The sequence below is a fragment of the Elaeis guineensis genome, chromosome 5, assembly GCF_000442705.2.
Source record: "Elaeis guineensis isolate ETL-2024a chromosome 5, EG11, whole genome shotgun sequence".
Taxonomy (NCBI): Eukaryota; Viridiplantae; Streptophyta; class Magnoliopsida; order Arecales; family Arecaceae; genus Elaeis; species Elaeis guineensis.
The window spans coordinates 114,093,060-114,112,982 of record NC_025997.2 but is presented as its reverse complement, the minus strand read 5'-3'; the positions used below and the strand labels follow the sequence as shown (position 1 = coordinate 114,112,982).

The window sequence follows — 19,923 nt, the reverse complement described above, 5'->3', positions numbered from 1 at the left end:
AATTGAAATAAGCTTAGAAAGTCTATAAACAGTTTTGTAAAAATTTTTTAGTAATTGAAATATTTTATCTTTTTTCATAATTTTTCCTGCCAGTAAATATAGTTTTGTAGGTCAATAGTTTGAGGTAGACCATGAGAATCAATTTGTGATCTAGCATAGATTTAAGAGTGCGGACTAAATCTCTCTAAGGTTGCAAATGGGTTGGATTGACTTGTGGACCAACCCCCAAGTCAATCCATTTTTACTTAATTTGACCTGTTTATAAAATTAGATCCATCCAACATTTTAAGTTGGGTCTTAGTTTTATGAACCGTAATCTGGCTCCACCAAATCTGCATGTTATCTAGATTTAGGTTGAGTTTCTATATTAGTTACCTAACTAGGCTCGATCTGATTTTGAATTTGCGAAATAAAAACTATTTTTACTCGTAGTATTACTGTCCATCCCTAACCTTTTACAGGCTGTGTGATCTCCTCCATCTTTTCCTTTCCTAACGTCCTTCGAATCTATCCTTAGATCGAGACATTGCCATCTGGTTATGTCAGCCTTCTCCATGGTAAGCTTCCTACTCCTTTTGGCCTCTTCATCTTCCACAGTACCCTCAGTATCTTGATTTCCACCAAGAGTGGTCCTTCTCAGCGTTTTCTGTTGATTTCCATTAAAGATGAGAGCAACCATTCACACAATGCTTCCAACCTCCTTCCTTGTTTGTCTACGACTCTCTAGTCCACATTGTTGTCTCTTGGCCTTCACACCTCCTCTCTCTCTCTCTCTCTCTCCAATCGTAACCTTCATCTCCAATAATAAGTACTCCCCTCCCTCCTCTCTCTCTCCTTAGCTCTCCCTCTCTCTATCTCTTCCCTTCTTTCTCACTTGCTCTCTCTCTTTTTATTCTTGATGACCACCCATTGTCTCAAGACCCGAATATGAAATCGGATTAGGTGGGGATCAAGCATGCTCTGATCAGATATATCAGACCCGTTTGAAGCCCTAAATGTTCTATTGGCTTGCTTAAATATAGTCAACACTTTTCATCTAAGAAAAGAATAATAAGATTTTATACGTCATTAACGTTCAGCCCATCCACATCCAACCGACCACCACCCTAGGCTCTTATTAAAAAAAATATATAATATATGAATGGAAAGAGCAAAATATAAAAAAGAGAGAGGCAAGCACAATGCTGTTTAAAGTGAAATCTACGAGTCAATTAACGGATCTTGGGTGGCCAACAAGGAAGACATGACCTGCAAAAGGACAGCAAGAGAGGAGTCAGCAAAGAGACAGAGAGGGAAAGAAAGGAAAGGAAAGGGGTGGCATGGTCCTTTCCTTCTCTCCAATTCAAAGTTATAATGGGTCAATTGAGGTGGATTCCAGGAAAGATATGGAGGAGATCTGGTCGGATCATGCTTTCCACGAGGTGGGATTTGGGTGGCGCTCTATAATATTTCCCTTCCATCCTTTCCCAGGGGATCAGTCATATAAAAAACATCCTTGAAGCCATCCCCACACCACCTCCTCATATTCCATCCCTCCCTCTTTTTCCTCCATCTTCTTCTTCTTCTTCTTCTTCTTATTCTTGAGAGTAGTCAGCCACCATGGCTGTTGTTGCTACGGAGACTCAGTACCGTGTCTTAGCTGTGGATGACAACCTTCTTGACAGAAAGTTGATTGAGAGGCTCCTCAAGACCTCATCATACCAAGGTATTCTGATGAGGGAAAAAAAAAAAAAAAAAAAGAAATGTATTTAGTATTGGTTTGTTTCAAAAAGCTGATGTTTTGTTTTTCTTATTGTTTTTATTAAGTTACTACAGTGGATTCTGGGAGCAAAGCTTTGCAATTCCTGGGTCTGCAGGATGATCAGAGCAATTCACCTCCTGTTTCTTCTGACCAGCATGTATGGCTTTATAGGTTCTCTTATGCCTTTCATTGTTTTTTTTTTCCCTCTTTTTATTGTGAACAATTAGATGTTTGGTGGAGTGGTGATTGATGAATTGGATTTGTCTTGTCACTTTTCTTCAGGTTATAAATTTGGTTATCACAGACTACTGCATGCCTGAAATGACAGGCTATGATCTTCTCAAGAGAATTAAGGTACCTATTATTGTTGCTTGGGTCAACAGTCCTTTTTTCTTTTTTTCTTTGTAAAAGATGGTCTCCCATGAATACTCTTTGCTTGTTTATTCTTTTATGTTGATATGGAGGAATTGTTTAGTCTGGTTTTGGCATCACCTATGGTGGAACTCATGAGGATTTTTTGATTGCTGAATTAGGAGTCATCTTCTCTGAAAGACATCCCAGTTGTAATCATGTCATCTGAGAATGTGCCTTCCAGGATCAACAGGTGAGCATAATATCTCCTTTTCTGATTTTGTAGAATTTCTGCAATCTTTGGGTATATTTCAAAGGAGACAAAAAATAAGGAGATAGATTTTTTAGAAAAAATATGTTTAACCTCTGTGATTCCTCTTAAAATTTTAGTAACTTATATTGTGATGCAATCAGGAAGAATGAAAAAGCAGTAAGAATTGAAGAGATTTTTAGTGTGACAGGGACTTTCTTTTGCTCCCATGAAGTCTCTTCTTTTTCTCCTTTCATTCCCACAACTGGAGGAACTATTTTGATGTGAAATATTCCCGCCATTCAAGTTAGTAATCTGTTTGATGGATACTAAAGAATGCATGAAAATTTTATGCTCTTCCCAAGTCATTAACTTTTCTGATAAGAGAATAAAGATGAAAGCTTTAAGTCAGACAAATCTGGGGTCTTTTCTCCTCTCTGTTGCCAATCTCAATCATCCAATATTCCATTGAGAACCAAATCAAGTAAAAGTGATTGCGGTATCAACTTTCATATAATCTTTATGTCTTCCAAGATGCCTATGAAATTTGCTTAGCCAAATTGGTAAGGAAGCCTTCCCAAACTATGCCTTCTTCTGAAACCTTTTCCTAACTCTTGCTCTGTTTTCGTTCCCTGACTTCCACACCACACATAAATTGATTAAATTCGTATCAAGAGATAGTGGTCTGATGGGCACCTTTTCTGGCCAGATGCTTGGAAGAAGGAGCAGAAGAATTCTTTCTGAAGCCAGTACAGCTCTCAGACATGAAAAGGCTCAAACCCCATATACTCAAGGGGAAATATAAAGAGCAGCAACAGCAGGAGGTGCTGCAGAACAACAACAACACCAGCAGCAATAATAACAGCAACAAAAGAAAAGCTATGGATGATGAAACTTCACGGGAGATGACAAGACCAAGATTAACGAGCAGCCTGACAGTCCTGTGATTTCTCATATTAATTTTCTTTTCGTATTTTTATTTTTTTGAGGAGATCCTTTAAAAGTTCTACTTTCTCCACTATTTTTCTGCTTGATCTAAGATTATAGGATTTGCTTAAGAAGAATTAGATTAGAGGGAAAATACTCACATGTAATGGATGCTAATTTTGTCTTGCTTAGAAATCAGAACTGCCAATAACTTGGAGATGCAAATAATGGCAAAGCAGAATGATGGAAAGTTGTAATGGAAGGGTGGATATTGGAAGGAGTGGATGCCTTGTATGAAAGTTACTTATGTCATCTTGATAATGAGAGAAACTGTTTGTTCTCAGAAGGATAACAAGAAAATCTTATTTTTTCTTATCATGGTTTTAGTTAGGTTGTTATCGCTCCATATACATCTCACGGGCATTAGGCTTATCTAACTCCACCCTTGCCTTTTCTATTTCACCTTCACTCTAATTATTCTCCATGAGGAAGTTTTCAAGCAGATTGATTCGAAACTCACCTATTTCTATTTAAGTAAATGAAGCAAGATGCGCTAAGGTGCTCTTGTAAAAGAGGACTGCATACAAGGACCAAATTGCATTCTTGTTTCTCTTTAGGACATTCAGAAGGAGAGTAATAGGTTCATATTAGGAAGAGCTGCTCCCAGAGCAGTGATCTCTTTTTCTAAAAAGATACATCCATCACATTACGTTCCAGGTGACGAAGGCAAGCCCAATATGGAAGAGTCCCGGACCATGATGTACACACTCAGGATTCTAATGTTCCTCCAGTGCAACCAAATCAAGATTTTTAGCTTTTCAAATGCCACCTCTTTTCAGAGGGCTGGGTCAATGGGTGCAGGTCATACCTTCTGGTTGATGAACCAATAGGAGGATTTAACAGTGTCCATCTCCATATTGGCTTGTCTTGGTATAAGAGGGTAATGCTTTTCAGAATGCTTGCTAGCTCTCTCAACTCTTCTAATGCATGGTCAGAAAAAGAGAGGTTGAGGTTTGTTGACCATTTGGAGAGAAGATCTCTGTTGAAATCAGCCATATTTAATATTCCAGCCCATGCCTTTCTGTCTCTGCGAACAGTTTTCAGATTGACCATATTTAAGATTGGAGAGGAACTAGACTTTGAACAAGGTTTTCATCTTTGACTGAGTTCATACAAGATCTCAGTTTGTACCAGCATTTTTGTATATATATGAGAGATGAAAAATCTCCCCTATTATTTCAATCTTGTGATATTAATCAATATGATAGAAATTGACCTGTCTTTTTCCCCAACTTTCTGGCTAAATAAATGACATGAAAGATAGGTAAAAATGAGTTTGTTTGAATGAAGGCATGACTGTAATCCATAGCTGTGATTGCCTGCAAGCAAGGTGGCAGACAAGAGTCCAACATGTGTTATGGATCTGGGCAAGCCTCCATGGTCTCATGCGATCACAAGTGACAACTACTTACCTAAAATCCGCCCCTTTTCAAGGATCCAGGGGGCACTTGTGCTGATAAACGTGTTTGGCATGGGGGGAAGGGATGGGGGGATATTGGAACCATCTAACAAAAAGCTTCCATTCACACCATCCATGTTTCCATCGTGGCAGACCTGCTTACATTTGTATGTCCTCCAAGTATTAGACCTTTCCCCAAGTTTGCCTCACCTATAGAATGATGCCGCCTAGGGCCATTGGATATTGTACGCACGGAATGGTTTGTCCATCGAGAGATGCTTCCAGGATGGCACGGGCTCATTGCTAAATATTATGCAAAAAAGTTCAGATTGTATCTTTTGTGTGAAAGAATGTGTCACGTTTTAAATTTATGACGTAACACAATTATACTATCGAAAGATTGAGTCTACAACAACATGAAACCCATCTATTATAGTCATCTAAATTTCATCATAAATAAAATATAATGAAAGATCCAATTCTATTATTCATCAAATAATTAAAACCAAAATTATTTCAGAGCATTTAAATCCATAATCAAATACAATATCCTTATCTCATAATCCATAAATAATAACTACAAGTCCATAATCTCCAACAAACTAGACTTCAGCTATAAAATTTTTATATTTGTTAGCGTAGACCCTCAAGTTTGAATCATGCTTCATTTCTATCCTTATTTATCTGAACAGGAAAAAAGAAAAAAAGAAGATATGAGCTATACTAGCTCAGTAAGTAGAACCTGTGCTTCCTTACCGGATCAAGCATAAATTTTTTCATGATAATACAATATTTAAAAAGTAACAGATATTACAAAAATAAATATTTCATAGAGTATATAATAAAACAAGTTATAAACCAAATCATGCTCGCATAAATCATAAATATTTCATAAACATGAATTATAAATCATTCTTGTCATATATTCGTATCATGTTTGAAAACATTGCTCACAAATATTCGTACTAAGATTACTATTATACCCATGATAGGGCTATATTTCTTAATCGATAAATTTTTTATTTTGTGTGCCAACTTTATACCCATTGGCAGGGCCATATTTCATGTAGATACTAGCTCCGGATGTCGACCTTCCCATAAGGATTTGTTCATAGCTATCTGAGAGTTTTTGAAATCCTTATATTTTTTTTCTTAAGATATACATATATATAGATGGAAAAATAATAAAATTTATGCTTCATAAACATACTACTTTCATAAAACATATTCATGGAATCAATGATCATAATAAAACATATTTTTTTATATCACATATGCTGATCCTTATTTTATGAAAAATATGATTTTATCAACAACAATTCTTTGCATGGAAAACATGATTATCTAAAAATAGATAAGGAGCGTAAGATCCACTTATCTCGATCGTCCTAGATCTTTAGTGTTCCTTAAATGGATCAAATAATCCTATTTAAAATATTAAATTATAATTAATTTTTTTCAATAAGTTCAATAAAATTAAATAAAGAGATTGTTGATCGGATGATCGGTCCGATAGGCTGCCCGGACACTGGAACAATTCATGGCCTCCTAGCTGAGGATCCGATATAAGCAACTTTGATCAAGGAATCATGGAGCATGGATTGGATTAAGATCAAAACTGATCAATAGAGTTCATCAGTAGTGGATTTCAAAGATATTAGATAGGTCCGGTATTGATTTGATATATGACATAAATATCAAAGCAGTTTCAGGTCATCTTGTCGAAGTCAACATAGGTTCTTAGAAGAGGAAGACATGATTCGATAAGGGTCCATAGGTAATTTTAGAGAGAGAAAGTGGGTGAAGAGAGAAAATAGAGAGAATCTGTATTCCTCCAAAGAAGAATCTGTGATCAAAATCATCAGAGGTTATATCATGGTGACTCCATAGGGGTCAACGATGATTAAACTCTATGAATTTTTGATAAGGATCGGACTGAGATTTGATAAACTACATGGCTATCAAAATGATTCTTGGTCTCTTTTAAAAGACCATCTTAGATTCGTACCGAAGCCCATGGATTAGATGAGAGAGAAATAGGGAGTAGAGAGAAACATAAAAGAGGAGAGAGAGAGAGAGAGATAGGAGAGAGAAAATTCCTTTTCTTTCTTTCTTTCTTTTTCTTTTTCTTTTCTTATTCTCCTTTTTTTTTCTTCTTTTTCATGGCCGAACAGGGGAGGAAAGGGCAGTTCATGGTTCTTGACTGAAAAACTAGTGGCGGCTGGCAGTAGTGACGGCCGACAGCGGTAGGCGATCGACGGCGATGGGGTAGAGAATGATCGGCGGCAAGGATTGCCGACAGAGAAAATATGGGAAAGATCCAAATACAGGAGATGTAAGGGCTTTTTTTTTTTTGTTTTCAATTTCATGCCCCAAAATTCATGCAAGGAGAATTTTGGGCCAGATATCACAGAATGACTGATTTTTTTTTTTACAATATTAACCATTAGATTACACTTTACACAGCTTTCATTGTATGACGTTAGCTTGATGATTTGTATTACAAATGGAATGAAGAGATTTATCGTAATTTGAAAGCTATGGAAAATGTAATCCCATGGTTGACGTCGTGAAAAAAGATAAAACATTATTTCGCATAGAAGATACAACCCAAACCTTATGAAAGATAAAGGGAAATAATGTTAGTTGGTGGATTGGGTAAAAGATTATTTATAATTTTTTTCCCTTGATTTATAATTGTTTTACTCAATGAATTTTACCAGCTCTGCCTTTACCCTTTTCTTCCTTTTTTTTTTGGGTGGGATTATGGGGGCCTGGGTTCTCCTTTCCAGCCTCACTTTGAAAAGGAGAGGTACAAACAAGAAGTCCCACAGGGAGTATATGTGTAAATACAATGCATTAGTGCATACAATATAAAAGGCTGTGGACTTGGGTCAGTCTGTGTTGGGCCTAGGGCAAAATGAAGCCTAAGATTTAAACCTTGCATGTAAGCCTAGCCCATCCTAAAGCTAGTGTGCCGGACCTTAACTTTTGTCAATTTTTAGATCTCTCCGAGAGTAATTCTTTATGCACCGCGTATGGGGTGCAAAAGAAGTGTACCATCTAATAATATTGGGGTATGTAGCATATTTAGATGGGACAGATATTTAATACCGCTCAGTTTTTTTCTTTCTTCAATTTTCAGTGATAAAAATATCCTTCTCTCGTAGAATAAAGAAATAATAGTATTAATATTTCCTAATGTCTTATATAATTTTTTTATGAATATATATGATATTTTGAAGGATATATATGACTTTTTATATCTTTATGACATCTTAAATAATATATATGACTTCTTGATATTTTATATGACTTTCTGTAAATATATATAATATCTTGAACAATATATATAATTTTTTATGAATATATATGATATTTTGAATGATATATATGACTTTCTAATACCTTATATAATTTTTTATGAATATATATGATATCCTGAATAATATATATGACTTTCTGTGAATATATATATGATATTCTGAATAATATATATAGCTTCCTAATGCTTTATATGATTTTTTGTATATATATATAACATCCTAAATAATATATATAACTTTTTGATGCTTTATTTGACTTTCTGTTGATTATTATAACAACCAACAGGAAGTCATATGAGGCATCAAGAAGTCATATATTATTCAGGATGTCGTATATATTGATAGAAAGTCATATATATTATATAGAATATCATATATATTGATAGAAAGTCATATAAGATGTTAGACAGCCATATATGTTGTTGAAGATGTCATATATATTCACAAAAAATTATATATATTGTTTAGGATATCATATATGTTCACAAAAAATTATTTAAGATATTAGAAAGCCATATATATTGTTCAAGATGTCATATATATTTATAAAAAGTTATATATATTGTTCAGGATGTCACGTATATTTACAAGAAGTCATACAAAGTATTAGGAAGTCAAATATATTATTCAGGATGTCATAAATATATAGAAAGTCATATATATGTTTATAGAAAATCATACAAGATATCAGGAAGTAATAATACTGTTTCTTTTTTGTTCTACGAAGGAAAGAGCATTTTCATCATTAAAAATTGGAGAAAGAAAAAGTTGAACAGTATTAGATATTTATCTCATCATTAAGTACGCTACGTGCTCTAATGTAATTGGACTGTGCACTCCATATCAATTTTATTGCACCTCATACGATGCACAAAGACTTTCTCTTAGATTTGGATGGGTCTAAATCATGCCACAGATGTTAAGGGGAGTTCTGAAAAATTGAGCCTTTTCAAATTTGGATCATTTGGATTTTAGGGCCGAAAGCTGAATGATGACTATTCCGAGTTAGGCTGGGCCTAGATAGAAACTGCCATTGTTGTTTTTTCTTAAATTAATTTCTCCTTTGCTTCAAACTACTCAATGTTTATTTTTGGCTTCTTTCGAAGTGGCAATTCTGACTAGCAACTGGTCATGATTCATGAACTAACCTACGAGGGTATTTCTATGGAAATAGAATTGATCAGATGCATCAGACATTTCTATAAAAAGAGAGGGAGACTATCAGTGGGTTTTACTGTCTTGTTAATTAGAAAATTATATATAGATTTGGGGAGAATAGAGGTTTGGATATAAAAAATATTGATTAGATGAATCTCGCTCTTATAAAGTGGGCATGAAAGTTCACTCTAGGATCAGAAAGTATCTAGTGAAGACTAATCAAAGGTGCATATTATGTAAAGAAAAATTAGGGATAAGAATCAAGAAATATTCCAAAAACTCTCTTCCATCTAAAAAGAGGTTAGCAAACATCTGAGTGCTTTTTGGAATTGTCTATCCTTCAAGCTTGAAAAATGTAATGACATTCAAGTTTAAGAGAACACTTGGCTATCTTCTCTTCTTGATGGTCTCTACTCTAGATCATTGAAATCAAAATGTTCAGGTAGTTCACAATGGTATTGAAGATATCTTACTTGGAGAATCAACCTCATGGGCCTTTTGACCAGGTAGCCAGCTATGCAGTTGGAAACTCTACAAGGCATGCTCTCTCTTGTTAGACCTTCGAGAATTGCTGATTTGCCAACTTAGAAGCTTAGTAAAAATGGCATTTTTTAGTAGGCTGTACTACAAATTCATCAACAATAGAGGTCTCATTTGAACCTATAATAAAGCTATTTGGAAGGCTGCCATTCCAGAAAAAAATTAAGGTATTCCTCTAGCTTGATTTGAGAAATAAATTCAATACTATAGAAGTACTAGCTAGGAAAGATTGGCAAGTAAGCTTAGGATGCACCCTTTATGAATCAAGAGTGGAATCTATCTCCCATTTATTCATCAAATACACATTTGTGCATACCCTGTGGAACTACATCAAAATTTAGTTGAACTTGAGAGATTGGCCATCAAATATACATGATATTTGGACTGATTGGAGGTGCAGGAAATTTCAGCTATCACTAACGAGCGCAGGGGCTTAACTTTATCTGGCCCTATATTGGAAGATATGGAGAGAAAAAAATATAAAAATTTTTATCAAAAAGAAGTCTTCCATCCACACAACTCTTCAAGGAGCTCTCCATATGTTTCATTCTTGGAAGCCATTTTGTAATAAGAAGTTGATTGAAAATCATGGTACACTATGGCGAAGCCTAGTCTCCCAAATGCATCACCACTCTTGTTGACACCTCTTTACATTTTATACATCACTTCGTTTACTCTTGTATATAATTTCTTTAATTAATAACTACATGGAAGCTCCTTGCTTCATCCTTTTTCATTCAAAGAAAAGAAAATTATGAGGGAATATGGCAGCCAAGTTGTATGTTTTTCAAAGACACAAATCCACACACTTGATATAACTCTTGCATTAATAAGACCCTCATAACCTGCCGGTGTGCCAATATGGAAGTTAACCCTCAATAGCTTTTTTTTTTTTAGTTCACTTTTATTATATATTCGTGAATAATGGAAGTCCAAGGTCCCTATATCACAAGATAATTTGGAAAGCAGCTATCCCCAAAAAAACTCGGGTTTTCCTTTGGCTATCACTAAGAAACAAACTTCACACAGAGAAAGTTCTAGCAAGAAAGATTGGAATATTGATGCTCAGTGTTCTTTATGTGGTGGTGGCTCCAAATCAGTTAATCACTTATTCACAAAGTGCCCATTCAGTAAAAGCATCTGGTCCACTATCAAAATACAATTGAAATAGGGCGGCTGACCAGTAAATTTTCATAACCTATGGACCCAATGGAGAGCTAGAAATCATCAACAGTTGGGTAATTCACATATTTCATAGTTGGGAGTGTCTCAATACTAGGAAAATAGAGAAGAACCATTTAGCATCTTTGTAGGGATCTTATATCTTTGGCACCATCTGTGTAATGGATTTCTTATTCTCTTCCTCTTCTCTCTTGTAAATTATGTTCCTTCTTCTATTTGTAAATATCTTTTCTGATCTTAATAAAAACTATGTGAAGCTGCTCACTACCTCCATTCACATCCAACAAAAAAAAAAAAAAAAGAGATAATGTTAAACATTGAACCCACAGTAGAGTACTTTGTGGCTCTCTTAGTTGGAAAAATGTCTGTTCTAAAAATTCAGCATTTTGAAACTGCAAGGCATTTAGAATTAGAAATGGTGAGCCTGATTGGTTTTGGGAATATGTTTGGATTGATGGGATTCCTTTCTACCTCATTTTGAGAAAGCCCCAAATCCAGGACATAATACGGCCATGCTACCGAGGGATGGAGCCTACGATAACACGACGCCAATCCATCATAATCATCTAAAATCCGTCAAATAAAAAAATTCAATTCTATTATTCATCAAATAATCGAACCAATATTGGTTCAGAGCATCTAAATCCAAAAGCAAGTACTAATCCGAATCTCAACATTCATAAATAACTACAAATTCATGATTATAAAATAAATTAAACTTCTGTTGTCAAATTTTTCAGCTTGCTATGCCGATCTTCAAGCTTGGATTCCCTTTCCTTCGGTCATAGCCTTATTTCTCTGTACATGAAAAAGAAAACAAAAAGAATATGAGCTACACTGGCTCAGTAAGTAGACTTCCGCTTTCTTATCGGATCAAGCATAAGTTTTCTATGATAATGCATCATTTAGCAAATAACAATTATTGCAAAAATAAAGATTTCATAGAACATATAATAAAATAAGTTATAAGCTCATCATGCATGCATAAATCATGTATATTTCATAATTATGAATCGTAAATCATTTTCATCATGTATTCATGTCATGTTTCAAAACATTGCTCACAGACATTCGTGCTAAGATCACTATTATATCCATGACAGGGCCATGTTTCTTAATCGACAGAGTTCTTAATTTATGTGCCAACTTTATACCCGCTGGCAGAGCCATGTTTCGTGTGGATGCTAGCTCCGGATGTCGACCTTCCTGAAGGGATTCATTCATAGTTATCTGAGAGCCTTTGAAATTATTTTTATCTTTTTCTTAAAGCATACATATACATAGATGGAAAAACAATGAAATTCATGCTTCATAATCATGCTATTTTCATAAGACATATTCATGAAATCAATGCTTACAATAAAACATGCTTTTTCATATCACATATGCCGATCCTTATTTTATGAAAAATTATAATTTCATCAATAGCAATTCTTTGCATAAAAACATGATTATTTAAAAATAAATAAGGAGCATAAGATCTACTTACTTCGTTCATCTTAGATCTTCAGACTTCGTTAGAAGAATCAGCTAATCCTATTTAAAATATCAAATCATTATCAAATTCTATTCCATAAATATAACAAGATTAAATCATAAGGAAAGAGGACTGTTGTCCGGATGTGTCAGACCATCCAGATACCAGAGCAATTCAGGGTCTCTGATCTGAAGGTCAGATTCAAGTGACTTGATCAAGAAATCATGAAGCACAGATCGAATTAAAGTCAAGATTAATCAATAGGATTCTTTAATAATAAATTTGAAAGATCTTTGATACGATCAGATGAGGTTGACATACAGCACGGATATCAAAGTAATTTTGGATCATCTTGTTAGAGTCAATATGAACCCCTAAAAGATGAAGGCATGACTCGATACAGGATCCATAGACCTTTTTTAGAGAGAGAAGGTCAGTCATGAGAGAGAAAGTAGAGAGAGAAAGTAGAGAGAGAATCTTCGTATCCTTCAAAAGTGACAATTATGATTGAGATCATCAGAGGTTATATCAGGATGACTTAATATGGATTAACCATGATCGATGTTATCAATTTCGAAGAAGGATCGGATCAAGATCTAATCTACTGCACGAATTTTGGAGCAGTCTCAGATCATCATATTTTCATCTCAAGTTTATCCTAGGGTCTGTGATGCAATCAGAGAGAGAATGATCCTAGAGAGACGAAATCCATAAAAAGAGATAAAAGGTCTAGAGAGAGAAAATAGAGAGAAAATCTAGAGAGAGAAAATGGAGAGAGAAGGTAGAGAGAGAAAGTTCAATTTTAGAGAAAGAAAGATTTAAGAGAGAAATGAGAGAAACTTTCTCTCACATGTATTTTTTTTTATTATTATTCTTATATATATATATATATTTTTTTTTCTTTTCTTTTTAGAGAGAGACAATAGAGAGAGAAAGAGAGAGAAGAGAGAGAAAGAGGGAGAAAGAGGGGAGAGAGGAAATTTTTTTCTTTTCTTATTTATTTTATTTTTATTTTATTTTATTTTTCTATTTTGCATTTTCTTTTCTTTTCTTTTTCTTTTTCCTTTTTCTTTTCTTTTTTCTTTTTCCTTTTTCTTTTGTTTTTCTTTTTCCTTTTTTTTTCTTTTCTTTTTTTCTTCTTCTTCTTCCCGGGCTTTCATTGGGCTGAAACAGGGGACCTAGAGGTCCCCGTGCCTTGACCGGCTGATCACGGCCATATCATGCCCGGCGGTGGCCGGCGGCAACGGACGACTCTCCCGGGTTCGGAGAGGCCAGAGTCGGCGGTCGGCGTGACCGTCGGTGTCGGAAAAGAGAAAGAAAGGCTCGGCCGAACAGGGGAAGAACAGGACCACCCCTATTCATAAGTTTTCCGTCGATCCCGACGGCCGACGAGGGTGTGCAAGTGCCATAGGAAGGAGGAGAAGGAAGAGAAGAAGGAGGGTCGGAGCTTACCTTCGACTTCGGTAAGGTCTCTGGTGAGAAATTGAGGTGAACACAGGGTCGGGAGCTTCAACGGAGAATTCCGAGAGTAGGAAGAGGAAGATCTCATGGCTGGTCGAGGCTGACTTTTAAGGGGAAGAAGGGGAATTTATAGGGTTCTTCCCAGGGGTTTTCGATGGCCCCGGGGAGTTCTTCTCCTGATCGGACTTCGGGAAGAAGAAGACTCCCGTTGGGAGTCTTCGTCCTCTGATTTTTTTTTTTTTTTTTTTTTTTGAGCTTTGTGGGCTTTTTGGCTCATCAGGCTGGATTATCACAACGCTCATGCCTTGAAATTGAATTTGCCGATCTCTTGTTATTGGAGCTAGAGAAATTTGAATGAGTGCATTCAAGTGCGAGGTCCTTTGTCTAGACTTGTTTCACTATGGACTCTTACTATTAATTTAGAAGATGTCCATACTCAAAGATTATTTAGAAGGCACCAAATCCTATTCACTCTGGAACAATGCTGCAAACTCATGTCTTCTCGGTAATCTCTCAGCCATGTAACATTGCTGTGAGCTGTAATTCTATACTGTGTTTCCTTCAATAACGAGAGGGTAGCAGCCTGCTACCTCCTATTTCCATTTAAAAAGGTTAAACATTAAACCTCTAATAGATGTCCTACGATTCCACAAATTCTTAAAAATCTAGAAAAATATATAACACAATTATGAATTACACAAGTACATCAGGATCGAGAAAAGAACATATTTCTATATGATCATCATATAGACAACTAGAAATTTAAAATTAACATATTTCTAGTTGATCATTACATAGACAATTATTAGAACCTTATAACCAAAAGCATCCAACATGCAATGTTTAAAGAGATAGTAGACCAAGCAAAGTGGTGATCCTCTATGCTGGTCCAGTAACATTATAAATGCCCACAAATGGCATCGCTATAGACCCAATCCACAACCTCCCGTACCTCTCTTCCACCTCACTAATGGCTCTCATTGTCCCTCCACCAAATCCTTCCAAAACCTCCAAAACCTGGCCATCTTCGCTCAACCTCAGTGCAGATGCCTTTCCACTCCTCCGATTTACGAACGAAGACACCCTCTGGAGGTCAATTGAGGAGTTAAGGAGAACGTCACACAGCCAAGGATCGGAGAGAACCCTCTCTACAAACTTTGTTCTCTTGGAATGGAGAGCCACCCAGAAGCCTCCTCTTGGGCTCCGCTTGATGTTATCTGGGAATCCTGGGAGTTGGGCGATGACTTCAACAGTGTTGGCCTTGGGTGTTCGAAGCCAGTATCTTAAGATTCTGCAGGTGATGGTCTCCACAATGAGAAGGTGGGAGCCATCTTGGCTTAGTGCCACCCCATTGGGGAAGGACAAGGAGTCGAGTAGGACTTGGACCTCTTTGCTTTGAGGGTCGTACTTCATCAACCTTCCCGTTTTATCACCAGCTATTACTGCTGAGATGTATTGCCTGTGGATTATGCCATCGTTTGCACATTAGTACTTTTATGGACGTTGGGCCAGGCTAACAAAAGCTGAAAAATATTTAGATTCATTTGTTGGGTTAGCAGCCACAGGGTTTACAATAATGGCACTCATAATGTTATTGTGGTCACTACAGAAAATTCGGAGATTTTTTTCATGCCAATTTAGAGAAAATACATCCATGTGAATCAGAAAATAAAATGTGTGAAAAATCAATAGGAATCCTGTTTTGTTTCTTACCTAAAGAGACTTTGATTTTATTTATACCACTTAAGAGAATACATCCATCCATCTGAGTCAGAAAATAAAAAGTATGAAAAATCAATAGGAATCCTGTTTTGTTGTTTACTTAAAGAGACTTGTAAATGATGGCTGGTAGTTACTTCCTATCATGTGTGTGTGTGTGTGTCTCTCTTGGAGAAATGGTTGTTGATTGCCATTCTCATTGTGTATGTGTAAGTACTTGTATTTGCGCATGTATTAGAGAAGTAGTTGTTGACTCATTCTCATTGTTCGACTACATAAGGTAAGATCTTTTAAGTTCAGTCCAGTTGGAAAGAACTAATTTTTATGGCATATTACACAAATTTTATGGTCTCTGCATTTTTTCTTGATGAGTTTATTTATTTGATGTTATTCTTTTGTGTTCGACAGTGGGGATGATCCCAATCATGTCTAGCATGCCGAAAAACACCTGCAAGGTTTGAAGTCAAAACCTTTTACCGTCGAAAGAACAGGTGCAACCACTAGGCCATGGCTATATATGCCTTTTGCTTTACCTTTGCATTCATGTGATAATTGAATGCAAGTATTCAACTGGAAGCCATCTGTGGATGATCAAGATGATAGAAGTGAGACTGATTTGAATTAAAATCTTCTAAAGGGAGCTCAATCTTAATGGTCCAGTGAGGATCTAAATGTTGACCTAATTTTCAGATGTGTTTTTTGCTCTGTAGACCAGTTGTTGCAAATTAATGTGAATTCGTTTCCAGGTTTATTGATGTTGAACGCAGATAGGTACATAACATTTCACATTTTGTGTCTTGAAATAAACAGAGAGGCAATGTGTCATACCTTCTTTGAAAGCGCATGCTACTATCAGTAAAATAGACAGCTCCACTGTCAGGATCTATGTCCAAACCATTGGTTACATGGAACTCAACACCTTGTGCTTGTTTAGCAATTGGTGTTGCAAATTTGTCATCAGGACCGACCACTAACAACCCTAGATAAGCATCTGCAACAAAAAGTTCCCCGGTCTTGTCGCTAAATCGCAGACCCAGCGGTCGCCCACAGACATGTTCCAGATTTGGATCTTGTGAGCCTCTACACTTGCTCAACCTGTAAAACTCATGCAATGGTTAGATTATTCTCAACAAGACGAACAAAATATTTGACATTCGTTGTCATTATCTACATATTCTAAAGCACACAAAGACCAAAATGTTATGGATACTAATAAATTGTGAGTCGAATGATATCAGCTGCCCTACTGCTATAAAAGTATCCTGCACAATGCATAAGAATCTAAAAATATTTTTCTTTTAAAACTATTAACTAGATTTGTGAATTAGTCAGTCATAATCTCGAGTCGACCAACTTCGAACTGATAATGTTTTCTTAAGGCAGAATTCAACATGAAAATGCGCCAAAAATCTGGTGTAAGGTTCCTCATTCAGTATATGCAGAAATAACTGATATTTTTTGCAGAGCAAATAATTGGTCTAGAAAGCCTAAGGACTGCCTGGTTCCATGACTAAATGCAGAGAGTGTGTCAAGGAGAGGGGTTCCAACCAGCTGAGAGAAGTTTGGCTGTCTATCACTTGTTTGGTTCAAGTATGAAAATATGTAATTTTCTCATCCTCAAAAGGGCTATGCTTGATGATCCATAGTTTTTTTAAAAGAACAACCATGAAACAATAAGTAAAAAGAAAATTTGTTAATGTAGTTGGTTTTGATCAGGACATACAATAAAAATATTAATTAGTACATAGAAAATGATGTCCTTGCAATAAATTTGAGCTTTTCTTCCTCAGGGTCATAACCATTGATTAGTAAACTACCCTTCAATTTGTTCTGTCTTTTCTTCGAGAATAATGGTGGGAGCTCCATCTATCAGTTACCTTGAAAGGAAAAGATAGCAACAACCCACCTATCACCAGGGGCTTGTTTGTACACACTCACCCCACCTGGGCAAGGGATGAGGGGTCGATTTCGGTTGGAGTCGCCATCGAGTGGTTGGGTAGGTACAAGACAGATGGTTAGAATTATCCCCTCTTAATCTGAGAGAGAGACCAAACTCAAAACACTTAGGAGGGGTGCAATTGTTGGATCATTGCCAAGTTAATTGGCACAAATTTTTTATTTATGAGCCTCTTGCTAATGAGAGACCCCGTAATCATTCTTGTTTATCTTTGACAAAATTATATTCTCAAAAAAGAAATTAAGAAACGCTAGGGTTAGTTACAAAAAGTTCGATAAGTAAAACATGTCATTGCGATGATGAGGACCACAACCATCGAGTATCGCCTAACAAGAAAAGAAATGCCGATACTCAGCAATTGAAACCCTCAAAAAGATATTGAGTAATTGAGGTGTTAAAGAAGCACAAGAGCTGAAAAATAAATTCATCACATAATTAGCTACAAAAATTGTAAACCATCTAGGATGGTAATCACATGAACCTAATATTCAAAAATCTGCATAAAACTTAAGCCAGACAAATTAATGTAAGAAAGTTAAAAAGAACTTCCTCATAAATCGTATAATATTTTAGCTAGGTTGTATAATTGGACTTATATGAAGCGTATGCCAATTTTTTAGGCGCCTGAAAAGAACAAGCTGGAAAACTGCTTCATACGTAGGTCAAAAATATCTAGAGACAGACACCATATATCACACAGTTCCCATGTTGGATTTTACTCCCCACATGTGACATGTAAACCGGACCTCCCCAAAGATAGAGCTGATGCTCTCCATACGTACGTCCATATGCTCCATAAACTTTCAACAGTCGCTGTTGCACAGTTGTTCCACCCAATCATGTTAGTAATCTTCTCCGAACTAACACTGAAATTAATAACTCTCTACTTATACAAACTTCATGGAAGAAAATATCTCTTTATTTTTTCAGAAATTAGTTGTAATGTCACCATTCTAATTTGAACTAATTAAGTGGGTGACCAAGCAAATGAAATAAGCTTTATTTTATTAATTTACAAAAGAAATAAGGATGGTTTGATCAACCAAGCAAATCGATGTAACAATATTTTTCTAACATATAAGTAACTAGATTTGCCGTGGTGCATGCGTAAACCCTTCTAACAATAATCAAAGATTTTGGATTCGATTCTGTAGTGATGAAAAATCGCCAAAAATCTAGACTTGAGATATAAAAGAGAGAGTGATGGATGCTCACAGATGCGGGGCATGGACAGCAGCGTATTCAAGCCATCCGTGTTCCTTCCCTTGCCATTTCAATATCCGACCATCCGATATCCCAGTGTATGGACCCTCACCCTTAGCATCAAAGGCTATGCTTTCAGGACCAGTTGCAGCATCCAGTGGCAGCATCTCAATGTCTGGATTCTTGGAATCATGGAACACAGAATCCAAAGACAATAAGACCGAGAGTCCTGTAAGTATTGCAGAAATCACGGTGAGCTTGCAGATAGGAGAAGACATCTTGTTAATAGAATTGGAATATCCCTTCTTCTAGACAGAAGAGTTGGAGAGAACAAGGAGAACTGGATGGCATTCCATGGATTGAGTCTATCCATTTATCGGAACCCGGCCGGACTCCACGGTTGGTGGGGTCATCACATCAGACAAACACAGCATTGGAAAATAAAAACACGTGACGTGGTGGCTTTCCCATCCAAAAGAAATATTATGAAGTAATTTTTTTTTTTTTAAACCCGGATTGTTGATATGCCCGGCACCTTGTGACTGCACCAACACTGTAATTCACCAATCACCTCATGCCACGTAGGTTGTGTACGTGGGGGTAAATCTGTGCTGCTTTGTAATGTCCAGAGAATTTGCCATTTGATGCATCATATAGCCGGGTAGGATCCAGCATGTCTCATTATTGTTGGATCCTATTTTTAGTATGATTTTATACTGGATTTAATGCTCTGGGTTAAGGGTCATATCCTGTATAGATTTCTAATGCATTGTTTGAAGGGTGGTTTTTGACATATTAATAGAAAATTTGGAAGAGGATTTTTTTTTTTTTTTTTTTTTTTCTATTGGACAAAAGGTTTTTCAATCTAATTTGCCTTCGATTCCTCTGTTGATATTCGAAGTTTAATCTTGGCTATGGAATCGCTCCCCTCTTCATATTGTTCTCATGTTGATGGATATGTAAATGTTTATATCTAAATTGGATGATAAATGTACAGTTAGGACGGTTGGAGAAGTCTTAGTCATGCTTTTATCAGAGGTCTAGGTGGCTACAAGAGGCGGGTTCAGCGAAAATTTCTTTGCCACCCAATCAGTTCTCAAGATTTCTTAAAACTTTTCTCACCTAGAAAATAACATCCATGGATTATGGGTCATCCAAAACAAGCCCTTCAA

At 36.2% G+C, this 19,923-nt stretch overlaps 2 protein-coding genes across 2 annotated transcripts; one reads left to right on the top strand and one right to left on the bottom strand.

The window, feature by feature from the left end:
• The first annotated feature begins 1,469 nt into the window (after positions 1–1,469).
• Positions 1,470–3,615, top strand: LOC105045540 (two-component response regulator ORR3). Its single transcript, XM_010923854.4, has 5 exons — positions 1,470–1,705; positions 1,807–1,898; positions 2,024–2,095; positions 2,275–2,345; positions 3,052–3,615. Exons 1-5 carry the CDS (start codon positions 1,600–1,602, stop codon positions 3,287–3,289), a joined length of 579 nt encoding a protein of 192 aa, XP_010922156.1. The 5' UTR covers positions 1,470–1,599; the 3' UTR covers positions 3,290–3,615.
• Positions 3,616–14,586: 10,971 nt separating this feature from the next.
• Positions 14,587–19,111, bottom strand: LOC105045539 (protein STRICTOSIDINE SYNTHASE-LIKE 10). The gene is made up of 3 exons (XM_010923853.4): positions 18,764–19,111; positions 16,420–16,686; positions 14,587–15,331 (listed from the first exon to the last, which is right to left on the bottom strand). Exons 1-3 carry the CDS (start codon positions 19,027–19,029, stop codon positions 14,752–14,754), a joined length of 1,113 nt encoding a protein of 370 aa, XP_010922155.1. The 5' UTR covers positions 19,030–19,111; the 3' UTR covers positions 14,587–14,751.
• Positions 19,112–19,923: the final 812 nt, after the last annotated feature.

Coding starts and splice junctions, on each gene's coding strand:
- LOC105045540 (XM_010923854.4), top strand. CDS start 1,600: ATGGCTGTTGTTGCTACGGAGACTCAGTACCGTGTCTTAGCTGTGGAT. Junction 1,899..2,023: donor CTGTTTCTTCTGACCAGCAT/GTATGGCTTTAT, acceptor ACTTTTCTTCAG/GTTATAAATTTGGTTATCAC. Junction 2,346..3,051: donor GTGCCTTCCAGGATCAACAG/GTGAGCATAATA, acceptor TTTTCTGGCCAG/ATGCTTGGAAGAAGGAGCAG.
- LOC105045539 (XM_010923853.4), bottom strand. CDS start 19,029: ATGTCTTCTCCTATCTGCAAGCTCACCGTGATTTCTGCAATACTTACA. Junction 16,687..18,763: donor GCTGTCCATGCCCCGCATCT/GTGAGCATCCAT, acceptor TGAGTTTTACAG/GTTGAGCAAGTGTAGAGGCT. Junction 15,332..16,419: donor AGCATGCGCTTTCAAAGAAG/GTATGACACATT, acceptor CATAATCCACAG/GCAATACATCTCAGCAGTAA.